This window comes from Corylus avellana, chromosome ca2, assembly GCF_901000735.1.
Source record: "Corylus avellana chromosome ca2, CavTom2PMs-1.0".
Classification (NCBI taxonomy): domain Eukaryota; kingdom Viridiplantae; phylum Streptophyta; class Magnoliopsida; order Fagales; family Betulaceae; genus Corylus; species Corylus avellana.
In genome coordinates, this window is record NC_081542.1 from 251,140 (window position 1) to 264,252 (window position 13,113).

At 36.7% G+C, this 13,113-nt stretch overlaps 3 protein-coding genes across 3 annotated transcripts; all 3 read left to right on the forward strand.

The window, feature by feature from the left end:
- The first annotated feature begins 760 nt into the window (after positions 1 to 760).
- Positions 761 to 1,219, forward strand: LOC132172918 (uncharacterized). The gene has a single exon (XM_059584477.1). It carries the CDS (start codon positions 761 to 763, stop codon positions 1,217 to 1,219), a length of 459 nt encoding a protein of 152 aa, XP_059440460.1.
- Positions 1,220 to 4,878: 3,659 nt separating this feature from the next.
- On the forward strand, positions 4,879 to 8,355 carry LOC132172922 (glutamate receptor 3.6-like). Its single transcript, XM_059584481.1, has 6 exons — positions 4,879 to 5,155; positions 5,258 to 6,606; positions 6,702 to 6,979; positions 7,231 to 7,262; positions 7,368 to 7,774; positions 7,894 to 8,355. Exons 1-6 carry the CDS (start codon positions 4,891 to 4,893, stop codon positions 8,353 to 8,355), a joined length of 2,793 nt encoding a protein of 930 aa, XP_059440464.1. The 5' UTR covers positions 4,879 to 4,890.
- Positions 8,356 to 9,791: 1,436 nt separating this feature from the next.
- On the forward strand, positions 9,792 to 13,109 carry LOC132172930 (glutamate receptor 3.6-like; the record flags this gene model as incomplete). The annotated part of the gene is made up of 5 exons (XM_059584493.1): positions 9,792 to 9,926; positions 10,475 to 10,608; positions 10,744 to 10,780; positions 11,424 to 12,772; positions 12,858 to 13,109. Coding segments are annotated over exons 2-5 (1,731 nt in total), but the record flags the coding sequence as incomplete, so codon positions are not given.
- Positions 13,110 to 13,113: the final 4 nt, after the last annotated feature.

The following is a 13,113-nucleotide window of genomic DNA, read 5'->3' on the forward strand; positions in this document are numbered from 1 at the left end:
CCTCTTTGAGGGGATATTGCTGGCTGCCAACCCTTATCTAATTCTCACCAATTAGTAATGGTTGGTCACCTCTATTTTTTCTTTTTAAATAAAAAAAAATATTTTAATAATTTTAGGTTATACTTGTAATTTAAAGTAATTATGTCACATATCACATACATTTAATAAATGACGTGTAAAAAGAAGAGCCATAAGACATTAATTGATTGGTTTGTTGTTACATACAATTAATTAATTGGAAGGTAGGTTGACGAAAAGGCCTATTTAAGATCAGATGAAAACCTAATTGTCGAAATTAAAAACTCGAGGACTCAACTGAAATCGCATGAAAGCCTAGGGACTAAATTTGATATTTTTCCCTATAATTTTAGATTGTAACTTCTCCATCCTTAGTGCTTACTATTTGGAAATGGATAATATGGCAATTAGAGGCAGTGGCACTTCAAGACCCACTGGCCGGATAGCTTAGAAAGAATGCTGAAATTTAAAGATACCAAATGTGTGAAAGCTCTTCTTGTGGAAGGCCTTACATAATTTGTTACCGACTAAGGTGCACTTGTCAAAGAAGGGTGTAACCCAAGACACCTTATGCCCCATATGTGGACTTGAATATAAGACGGTGGTGCATATTCTATGGAACTGTCCGACATCGAATGACATGTGGGGAGGTGGGCTGGTTAAATAGCAAAAATGCAGAGGAGTGGGGAGAAATTTTTTGGATCTTTTTGACTCAGTTCGTGAACATTGCGACACAGGGGAAATGGAACTGTTTGTTGTTCTAGCGAGGAAAATCTGGTTAAGGAGAAATTCAGTAATATATGGAGAAACTTTTCTTCACCTGACCCGATTAGTACAGGAAGCTCAGACTTCATTGGAGGAATTTCAAAGAGTGAATAATAAGGCCCAATGTGCAGCAGCAAATAACAGTGACCCAGCTGGTGTATTATGGAATCCTCCACCGCATAGTATGATTAAGATGAATTGGGATGCTGGGCTGAATTTGAAGGAGGGGCGTGTGGGGTTGGGACTTATAGCTCGCGATTCAAATGGTACAGTTCTTGCTACGAGGAGCCTGTCTCTTGCTATTCAAACCGAGTCAACGACAGCCAAAGCTTTAGCAACGGTGTATGCTATTACTTTTTGCAAGGAGTTGGGCTTTGATAATATCATCTATGAAAGTGACTCCATGCAAGTTATTAAGACTATTGTTTCAGAATGACCGTGCCTTAGTAGCTATGGTCATTTTATAGATTGTATCCAAAGAGAACTATGTATTTTGGAGAAGGCTAGTTTTTAGCGTGTAATGAGGGACGCTAATAGCGCGGTGCATACGCTTGTGAAATTGGCTACCACCCATATCACTATGTCTACTTGGTTGGGAGATGTCCTATCAAATGTAGGTGATATTGTACGGAATGAGCAATCCTTCCTGCTTGTGTGATCTTTTAACGGATCTTTTGAGATAATGAATATTTCCAATATTCTTTAAAAAACCAAAAAAAAAAAAAAAGATTGTCAAGTTTTAATTCAAGTGGTAAGAGATCAAATATATATGCTTGATAAGGTTCAAAATTTTACCGGTACTGAAAGAAAAAAGACCCTTACAAATCGGAGAGCATATTAGAAAATTAACATATACATCGGTTTTTAATGGTCTCCATGGCAACAATGTTTTTAAATTTATGGCCAAGACTAGACTTGATATGAGTTACGACTAATTACCATGTTTTCCAATAATCCACTTAGATGGGTTTGATGAGGTTGTTGTTAAAAGAGTTATCAAAATTAGTATAATTATGAATATATAGTGATTGGATTATGACCGTTAATTTTTTACGGTCATGATCATAAGATCTGGTGATTTGATATGGATTTCTTATAAGGTAGATCTAATGACTGGATTTATTTTATTGTTAGTAAAGTCAACTGGAAGACTAAATTTAATTTAGTCTTACAGTTGAAATTAAATAATTGTTACTAAAAGCTACAATCTAAAGGTTATAATTAAATAAATGTTAATTATAAATTTAATCTAACGGTCAAGATTAAGCGCATGTTAAAATCGAATGGGCAGATTTCAATGACAGCAGAATTAGCAATTATTTCATGATAAATTGACACTATATATAGTGTCTAGTGCAAACTAGTTTAAAACGCAAAATTCTCTCTTCTTTTGTCGCTCTCAAAACCTTCTATAGTTTTAGAATTCGTGTCCCTCTCTTGATAGAATAGAAACTCTGATGATGTTTTAGTTTGGCGCAACCAAACTTTAGAGGTTTTTTGAACCCAATTGTGGTATAGAGAATTGTTTGCAAGTGTATGCCAATTCATTAGATTTGATGGAACCAATAACTTCTCAAGAAAAGCAACTTTGTAACGTACTTTAGGAGCATTTGTTTAGTTTTAGATTTATGCACAGACAGTTGCTGTGTGCTACTACAAACCATTTTATTGTTTAAATAGAGTTTTCAAATTTGGTTGGAGAAATTATTCTTAATCCAATTTATAAAATTTTTATAATGTTTCTTAAATATGTGAGAAATATATATTTTTTTTAATAAGTTATTAAAAAAACATATACTTCTCCCACATTATTAAAAAAAGAACACGTACTTCTCATGTACTACAAAACATTTATGACAGTTTTGATAAATCAAGTTTGAAAAATTGGTCCGTATTATTTTGACTCCAAACACTCCTTTTTTTTTTTTTTTTTTTTTTTTTTTTTAAGAATTGGCTGACCTGACCAGACCACTTACTGTATAATTATGTGGTCTTCCAACAACAAAAAGCCGGTCAGATTTTTTTTTTTTTTTATTTGAAGGAGACCCGCCAGATATAATCCTCGTGATACCTAAAATCGTGCCCGAAACACGTGGGGCACACGCAGAGCCTTTTTCTTTTCGTTTGCTGTGCCACACGTGGGCATTATTAGCCTGGTTGATAACTAAGTTTTGAGAAAGAAAAAAAAAAAGAAGTGTATGAAGTTTACCTAAAGGAAAATGCTTGGTGCTGCAATTTTTTTTTTTTTTTTAATGATTTTTTCACAATTTATATGTAATATTTGAATGGTGAATAAATTAAACTAAATAGATTTAAATGTTTAGTAATTGACGTAATAAGTATTAAATTAATTGAAACATCAGTTTGTAATAACTTTTTACCTAAATGTTCAGCCAAATTACCCTTATGAGATACTTGATGAACTAATTGGACAAGCATAAACCACATGGATGACACTGAATGCACATTGATTTGCCTCATATGGCATGTATTCCGTAATTAGGAGATCTTGACCTTAAAAGTGAACTTGGGAGGATTTATATTGACCCAAAAAAAAGAAAAAGAACTTAGATAATAGCATTCGAAAGCAGTAATTCCACCAAAAAAAAAAACACAGAAGTGGCAAGTCCATTTGATATAATGGTTATCAAGTGGTAAGACTATATCCATCGCCCCATTATGAGTTCCATTCCTTTGGAGTTGATCCACTAAAAGTGGAATTCCCAATGATGGAAATGAATTACATTCTTGCCTATAATGCTGGTCCATCGAGGCCCTAGTCTAAGGACAACTCGCATGAAGCACTAAGCAAAAGACTAAGAGCAATATGATATAAATTACAGTTTTATCTTATAATATTGTTGATGTGACAATTTTAATTAACCATTTAATCAATTACTATTAAAAGAAAAATGTTAAAAACTATCTCACAAGTATCTTAATATGTTGACATGATAGCGCCAATCAATTTTTTGATACGACATTACTCTAAGGGATGGCTAGGACTACCACATCACCATTTTAGGGTAGCATGCAATAAAAATGTGATTTATGCAATACTCAAACAAAAACCAACACCAACAAAAAAAGTGTAATGCAAGAAAATACATTTTAATTCATAATTATCCCATATTGATGTGACAGTTCCAATCAACCATTCGATTGAGCTGTCATGTCAGTATTATAAATAGTTGTGAGATAAAGAAGTGGTATATAACATTATTAAAAAAATAAAAACAAAAACAAGTATAAAAACCAAGAAATTTGCTAGGTAGGTATTCGAGAGACATGGGCTGACCCAAGCACAAGTTGCATTAAGGCCTAAGGGGCAGAACGGGTGATCATTAAATCACTTCCTAACAATTAATTAACAAAGTATATTGCTTGCTATTACTTCCTAACAATTACAGTTTCCATTCCTGCATGATTGATTATATTGCTTGGGACTATATGGCACTCTTCAATTAATTATTATTTTACATCCTCTAAAAATGAAGTTTGTTTTTTACTTGGAAATTTCCACTTAAATTATTAGAGCAATCTGATTCACATGATCTGGAGTACCTTTTAGATTAATGGGTAGATGTTGTTCCCTCGTGTTTCATGGGAGATCATATAGTCTTCCTTGTAATTGGGTCTAGATCTTGTTGGGTTATGGTCACTAAGCCCAACGCGTGCTTTGGATTTATACTATAGTCAACGTTATCATTGTTGTATTGCCTTTGGCTTTGCAATATATATATATATGCATCTAAACATACAATAACATTTCAATTTCACAGTTCGAATACAACTGGTTTTTAGAGGTACGTACTAGCAACCATCTTGTGACATGTTAATCTTACGAGAGCAGCTTATGTTTCAACTATTTTGCTTCATGTCCTTATATGTAGATATATATATATATATATATATATACATAAATACATATTGTATGCATGTTTATTTGTGTGCATTTCTGTGTGGCTATGAATATGTACGTGTTTGTCTTTAACATGCATTTTGGTAGGCTGCAGTACTGTAGCTACTAGCTAGGCATGTGAAGTTTCTCCGCTAATCTTCAAATTTTCTGAGTAGAGTGTTTGGTTTATTTGCAGAGCATCCAGCATGCATATGTTTTGGGTTCTGGTATTGATTTTCTACAATGGGCACTTTATTAGCACTGCTACTGGTGCTAATTCTACCAGACCCGACGTTGTTAACATTGGCGCTATTTTGGCTTTCAATTCTTCCATTGGGAAAGTTGCAAAAGTTGCCATTGAAGCTGCTGTGGACGATGTAAATTCCGATCCTGGGGTTCTAAATGGAACTAAGCTGAAAATTACCATGCAGGATACAAAATTATCCAGCGGATTTCTCGGAATCGTTGAGGGTACGTACGTACATCCTTTCATTTCAACAGATATTCTTTTGACAATTCATAGAACAAATCTCATACAGATTATACGACTTTTCATTGTTCCTAATTTAACAGCTTTGCGGTTTATGGAGAATGATACAGTGGCCATAATTGGTCCCCAACACTCTGTTATGGCCCATGTAATTTCACATATTGCGAATGAACTACAAGTGCCTCTGTTATCCTTTGCTGCAACAGACCCCACCCTAAATTCACTTCAGTTCCCATTTTTTGTTAGGACAACCCAAAGCGACCTCTTCCAGATGTCTGCTGTAGCAGAAATCGTAGGCTACTACGAATGGCGAGATGTAATAGCAATCTATATTGATGACGATCATGGCAGAAATGGGGTTGCTGCTTTAGGTGATAAGCTCGCTGAAAAACGTTGTAAGATCTCGTACAAAGCACCTATGAGCCCCAAAGTAGACCGGAATGACATCTCTGATACACTGTTTAAGGTGGCTATGATGGAGTCTCGGATTATTATCCTCCACATATATTCTGCCTGGGGTTTAGAGGTAGTTGATATGGCACGTAAGAATGGGATGATGGGAAGTGGATATGTGTGGATAGCTACTGATTGGCTCTCTACTCTACTTGACACAGAATCTTCCCTCCCTCCAGCGGCAATGGATAGTATTCAAGGGATTCTTACGTTGCGTATGCACACCCCAGATTCACTACCGAAAAGGAAATTTCTTTCTAGGTGGAGCAACTTGACTGCTTCAAAGACAAATGGTAGCCTTTTTAGACTAAATGCGTATGGTCTATACGCCTATGACACTGTTTGGCTTCTCGCTCGTGCACTTGACACATTTTTAAATCAGAAGGGAAACATTACATTTTCAAATGATTCGAGTTTAACTGAGTTTCAAGGAGGGAACTTGCGTTTTGATTCCATGAGCATCTTTAATGGAGGGAAGGTGTTGCTTAGCAACATTTTACACGTAAATATGAATGGTTTAAGCGGCCCAATGAATTTCACTTCAGATGGGGAGCTCAACGGTCCTGCATATGAAGTAATCAATGTCATTGGTACGGGGGTTAGGTCAATTGGTTATTGGTCCAATTCTTCCGGCTTATCATTGGTGCCTCCAGAAAAGTTCAATGCACCTGAAGTAAACAAGTCTTCAAATCAACAACTTTATGGTGTAATCTGGCCAGGGCAAATCACTCAGAAGCCTCGTGGGTGGGTATTCTCAAGCAATGGAAAGCAACTTCGAGTTGGAGTCCCAAATCGAATTAGCTATCGTGAATTTGTGTCACATGCAGAAGGCTCTGATAACTATGTTGGATATTGTATTGACGTATTTAATGCTGCAAAGGAACAATTGCCATATGCAATCCCATATAAGTTTATTCCATTTGGGGATGGACATAGCAATCCAGTAACCGCTGATCTTCTGCACATGATCACCACGGGTGTAAGTATGAATTACGACAATTTTCTATTGGATTTGTTATGAAACATGTTTTTTAATTAGTAATTCTGAGTCACTAGTTTTCCTCTTTTATGTAGGAATTCGACGCTGTGGTTGGTGACATTACAATTACCACCAGCCGGACAAAGATGGTGGATTTCACGCAGCCATATATTGAGTCTGGGCTAGTTGTGGTAGCCCCGGTTTGGAAGTTGAACTCTAGTGCTTGGGCATTTCTTAGACCATTTACTCCAATGATGTGGTGTGTTACAGGTATTTCTTTCATTGTTGTGGGAGTAGTTGTTTGGATTTTGGAGCGCAGGACAAATGACGATTTCCGAGGCCCTCCTAGAAAACAATGTGTCACCATCTTATGGTGAGTTGTTTATTTGTTCTAAACAAACAACTTAAAATACAAAAGAATTAAAATTGTTTTTCACCTTTATATGTGATTTTACAACACCTTTTCAAACAAAAAAATATATGATGTAGTTGATCTTTTCCTTCATCCATTCTGTCTTTGTTAGCAAGTGATCATGCTAGGGAAGATCTTGTTCCTCGAATCTAGAAAATTAAGCAGAACATATGTAATTCCCTAAATGCTAATTTTTGTGCTTCACTTTGCAGGTTTAGCTTTTCAACTTTGTTTTTCTCTTATAGTAAGTAAAAAGTTCTATCTTAGTCTTCACTAGCTATTTCCCATATGTACAAAGCCTCCTATATGGGAATTACTCAATTGTCTATTTCCTGTTTTATGTATGTAGGAGAGAAGATTGTGAGCACCCTCGGTCGCTTAGTGCTTATCATATGGCTTTTTGTAGTTCTAATACTCAATTCGAGCTACACTGCAAGTCTGACATCAATTCTTACAGTCGAACAACTTTCTTCCCCCGTCAAAGGGATTGAAAGTTTGACAACAAGCAACGATCCCATTGGTTTCCCGCGTGGTTCTTTTGCTGAAAACTATCTAACCAACGAGCTCAACATACATAGAAATAGACTTGTTCCCCTTGGCTCGCCGAATGATTATGAGAGAGCTTTGAAGGACGGCCCGAGTAAAGGTGGTGTTGCTGCAATTGTTGACGAACGAGCATACATGGAGCTCTTTCTCTCCACCAGATGTGAATTTGGTATTGTCGGTCAAGAGTTCACCAAAATGGGGTGGGGTTTTGTAAGTATCATCTCTTCTAGTATGTCATTATCTCTATCAGCAATTGGTTATTTAGCATTTATCAACTTATATATGATTATAATAGTCTTAATTCATGTTCCACATTTATGATTGTTTAGGCCTTTCCACGGGACTCGCCACTGGCGATTGACATGTCAACTGCCATACTAAGATTGTCAGAGACTGGTGATCTACAAAAGCTTCACGACAAATGGCTAACAAGAAGTGCTTGCAGTTCGGAAGGTGCGAAGCAAGATGTAGACCGCCTTCAGCTTACAAGTTTCTGGGGCCTCTTTTTACTATGTGGCTCTGCTTGTCTTCTTTCTCTCATTTTCTATCTCATTAAGATGGTACGCCAGTACACAAGGCACTCTAGCAACACGTCACAATCTACACGGATTGAATCGTTTCTTACATTTGTTAAAGAAAAGGAAGAGAATGTTATTAAAGTGGAGAAGGAAGGAAAGAGGGGGTACTCCATGAGAAGGCAGATAGAGATGGTCTCAAATGGAAGAGTGCATGAAGAAGAACCTCGAAATAGTACTTGGAATGTTACCGTTGCTACTAACTACGAAGCCTAGTTAGTTATATATTTCATGGAGCTTTAGTTAAGTTATAATTAAGTTTCCAAAGTTGGGCCTTCCTAACTGCAATAAGGGGTCTACATGGATATATATGAACATGTATAAATGCTGTTATCTTCTATTTTATGACATACTATGTATTGAGATATTAATATGTTTCTATATATATATATATATATATATATATATATATATATATACTTTCAGAAAATGCACATGCAGGGTGTATGCACTATGTAGGGTAGGAATGTTTAAACAACCTAATTAAGGCGAAGCTTACTATAGATTGATTAATGTTAAGATATTAATATTTTACACCAAAACAAATAAGGCCCACAATAACTTCCACTTTTCTTCCCGACCGTCCGCTGGAACAACAAACATTCTGGTTGGGTTCTAGAAAACCCAAGAAGACATGCATCAAATTAATGTCAAAAAGAATCTCGTAAAGGCCTGAAGTTTCACCACTTTTATCTCTAGTATTTAAACAGCAATAAAAGCTTTAGCTTAAAGATATGTATCTTTATTCTCTATGCAGGGGGTCCAACACACTTAATTTTTTGGTTGTACATCAGGTACCCTTCATCGGGCTAGTGGTCTTTGCACAACTTTGCCTAAACAGTCAAGGGCTCGTTTGTCCTTTTCTTTTAGACTAAATACTTAACTAATAATACAAGAGAAACGCCAAATTGTACGCAATCCCACAAAAAGGTAAATTACTGGTGAGGCCTCCCTCCATATATCCATCCTGGACTGTCCAATGACAGACAAATAGGCCTCTTTGCAATTTGGACGATTTGGGCCGCGAATTTCAGGATATCCTTATTCCTATTGATAATTTATTTTAAAAATATATTATACAATACACTTTTATTATATTTCTATCCAACTTTGTTGATATGATACTGTTAATCAATTTTTATTATAAAAAAAAAAAAAAAAAAAAAAAAAAAAAAAAAATTAAACACCCATTTGTAGTGCCATCAATATATATAAAGTGAGATAAAATTGAAATAAACTCATTTATTTATGGTTTCATCTGAAAAACATTATGAAAATGGTCAGCAAAATTTCCAAAGAAAGCATCATGGCTTTCAATTTTCTTTTTAAACCACATGGAAATTATGCTACATTGGTGAACAATATAAGTAGTGTATAGAGGACCACCAGGTCCACCACCAAAGCACTCCAAATTCCCCATCCTCTTCCAGCCTTCCAGGTCAGGTAACACTAACCTCAGCAGGAGTGAGGACCAGTGGTGTCTCTTTCTCTTGTCTATTATGTTGACTTCCATACACATGTATCTCCAACACATCTACATTGGTAATAAATATCCTAAAGAATTTATCTTCACCATACAAATACAATAGCTGCATGACAGTTGCAAGTTGCACCATTACCAATCCCACCGTTACACTTGTATGCACTGTATAACTAAGGATATAATTCCCCTATTGTTGATTTTTGCCTCATCAGATGTTGATTGTCTTGGGTTCTAATTACAGCGTTAACGGTCTACTTCTGGGTTTCACCTGCGAGTCAAGAATGGCCGCTAACTATGCTACTGTGTAAGTTAAATCTTTTTCCCTTTTACCTGCGGAATCTAAACTTCTCGAGATTTCTCTGATACCCTTTATGAAAAATCAGCACTTTTTGTAATCCCACAATTATGTCCTTCCTATTGCCTTTCAATCTGTTGGAAAAAAGGTTGCTTTTTACCAGTAGAGATTCTCCTTAAACGAACCTTTTTCGCACTTTCGTGGTTAGATTTGTTTTGTTACTTTTCTGTGATATTTGTGGGTTTTATCTATTGTGCAGAAACACACTTGGTTTTGAGCTCATGTTGGTCACTTTTTTGTTTTGGGTTGTGTCATTTCACATAAATTTATTTGTTTATTGTAGATGTTTTAGTTTTGAGCTTCAGTCTGCACATTGTTCAATGTCTACAGTCTTTGCTTCATGTTCTTGAGTAATTCATTCATATGTTGCTACTTTTAGGTGTTTCTTAAATCTAATATAGGATCTTTTAATTGGAATATGTCAGTGTTTGAAACTAGAGTTTCCAATTAGTGCTCTCTCATTTCTTCTCGATGATATAGTTTTGTGTTGTCTGCAGAGAAAGGTGAGAATTAGGGGTTTGTAATCGGGCAATTTACCATGAATACACTGTTGCTTCTGGCGTTAATGGTTTTCTGCCATGGGATTTCCTCATATGGAGTTGTTACAAATGTTTCTACAAGACCTGATGTGGTAAATATAGGGGCTATTCTCTCTTACAAGTCTATTATTGGCAAAGTTGCGAAACTCGCAATGGAAACTGCAGTTGAGGATGTGAATTCTGATCCAACTGTTCTGGCTGGAACTAAGATAAATCTTACGATGCAGGACTCCAGTTACAGCGGATTCCTTGGCATTGTTGAGAGTAAGTTCTTTGTGATATCTCTTTTCTATTTTTTCACTTGTCATCTTTTGACTCTAAAGGTAGGTTACCTAGTGTAATGATTCCGAAAAAACACTAATCACATATGTGCTATCACTCCAAAAAAAATAGTCCAAGTTGTAATTGGAGATCCTTATAATCACTTATAAAACTTAGTCTCACCTAATAAGGAACCAATGTGGGACTTAGTACCTATAAGCTCTTTTATAATCCACTCAACTTATGTTGGCTAATCATTTTTTCAATGTTGGACTAAGGTGTTACAATTTCCCCCTCTTAAGGACCTATTTGTGATTGCGTCAAGGTCATATCATGTAGTGCTCTAATACTACATGACATTACTACGTTAATCTGATACCATTTGTAACGGCTCAAGAAAAACACTGATCACATCTAGTGCTATTACTCCAAAATGACTAGTTAAGTTGCAATTGGAGTTCCTTATAATCACTTATAAAGTCCTGTCTCACTTAGTAATAAATCAATATGAGAGTTAGCACCGATGACATTCTTTATAATTCACCCACTCTACGTGAACTAATATTTTTCTTTACGTGGAACTGAGTTGTCACACCTAGAATCACAAGTGGTTTATAACCTCTCTGACTTTAATTTGTCATAACAGCCTTGCAGTTCATGGAGAAAGACACCGTAGCAATTATTGGTCCCCAACTTTCAGTAACAGCTCATGTAGTATCTCACATTGCTAATGAGCTCCAAGTTCCTCTATTGTCATATTCAGCAACAGACTCCACCCTGTCTCCACTTCAGTTCCCTTTCTTTGTTAGAACTTCCCATAGTGATCTTTTTCAGATGGCTGCAATAGCAGAAATTGTGGACCACTATGGATGGAAAGAGGTAATTGCAATCTATGTTGACGATGACCAAGGCAGAAATGGGGTTGCTGCATTAGGAGACAAGCTTGCTGAGAGACGTTGTAAGATCTCATACAAAGCACCTATGCCCCCTGAACCCACCCGGGATAACGTCACCGATGTGCTGGTTAAGGTTGCTTTAACCGAGTCTCGGATTATTGTTCTTCACACTTATGCCGGTCAGGGTCCAGAGGTTCTTAACGTTGCAAAGTACCTTGGGATGATGGCAACTGGGTATGTGTGGATTGCTACTAACTGGCTCTCTACCATACTAGATACTAATTCTCCAGTCGCTTCAGATGTAATGAACGACTTTGAAGGAGTTATTACATTGCGTATGTACACACCAGATTCAGAAGTCAAGAGAAAATTTGTTTCTAGGTGGAGTAACTTGACCCGTGCAAAGAGTACTAATGGCTCTTTTGGACTAAGTACTTATGGTCTATATGCCTATGATACTGTTTGGCTGCTTGCGCATGCAATTGATGCATTTTTTAATCAGGGGGGAATTATCTCATTCTCAAATGATTCGAGGTTAACTGACGTACAAGGAGGGAGCTTGAATCTTGATGCTATGAACATCTTTGATGGAGGGAAGTTGCTGCTTAAGAGCATTTTGCAGGTCAATATGACTGGTATAACAGGACCAATCAATTTTACTTCTGATAGGAACTTCATTTATCCTGCATTTGAAGTCATTAATGTCGTTGGCACAGGGTTTAGGAGGATCGGTTATTGGTCTAATTATTCTGGGTTATCACTCGTCCCTCCAGAAATGCTTTACACAAGCCCACCTAATCGTTCCAGTGCAAGTCAAAGGCTAAGCTTCATAATTTGGCCTGGAGAAACAACACAGCGACCTCGTGGGTGGGTTTTCCCAAACAACGGAAGAGAATTGAGAATTGGAGTCCCAAAAAGAGTTAGCTTTCAAGAAATGGTGTCAGAAGTGGGCAGTGACATGTTCAAAGGGTATTGCATTGATGTATTTACTGCTGCAGTGAACTTGTTGCCATATGCCGTCCCATATAAACTATTTCCATTTGGCGATGGTCGTAATAACCCAAGTGGCACTGACCTTGTGCAGCTGATCACAACGGGTGTAAGTAGTGGAAAACAAAATTTTGTTTACAACTTTGTGAAGTTGTATTGGTTTTCTGACCCTCTGGTTTTCTTCTTTCATATAGTTCTATGATGCAGCAATAGGGGACATCGCAATCATCACCAACCGAACAAGAATAGTGGATTTTACACAACCATATATCGAGTCTGGGCTGGTAGTAGTGGCCCCAGTTAGGAAGTCAAATTCTAGTGCTTGGGCATTTTTAAGGCCATTCACTCTACAGATGTGGGGTACCACAGCTATCTTTTTTCTCATTGTGGGAGCAGTTGTTTGGATTTTGGAGCATAGAATAAATGATGAATTCCGGGGTCCCCCAAAAA

Coding starts and splice junctions, on each gene's coding strand:
- LOC132172918 (XM_059584477.1), top strand. CDS start 761: ATGGAACTGTTTGTTGTTCTAGCGAGGAAAATCTGGTTAAGGAGAAAT.
- LOC132172922 (XM_059584481.1), top strand. CDS start 4,891: ATGCATATGTTTTGGGTTCTGGTATTGATTTTCTACAATGGGCACTTT. Junction 5,156..5,257: donor ATTTCTCGGAATCGTTGAGG/GTACGTACGTAC, acceptor CTAATTTAACAG/CTTTGCGGTTTATGGAGAAT. Junction 6,607..6,701: donor TGCACATGATCACCACGGGT/GTAAGTATGAAT, acceptor TCTTTTATGTAG/GAATTCGACGCTGTGGTTGG.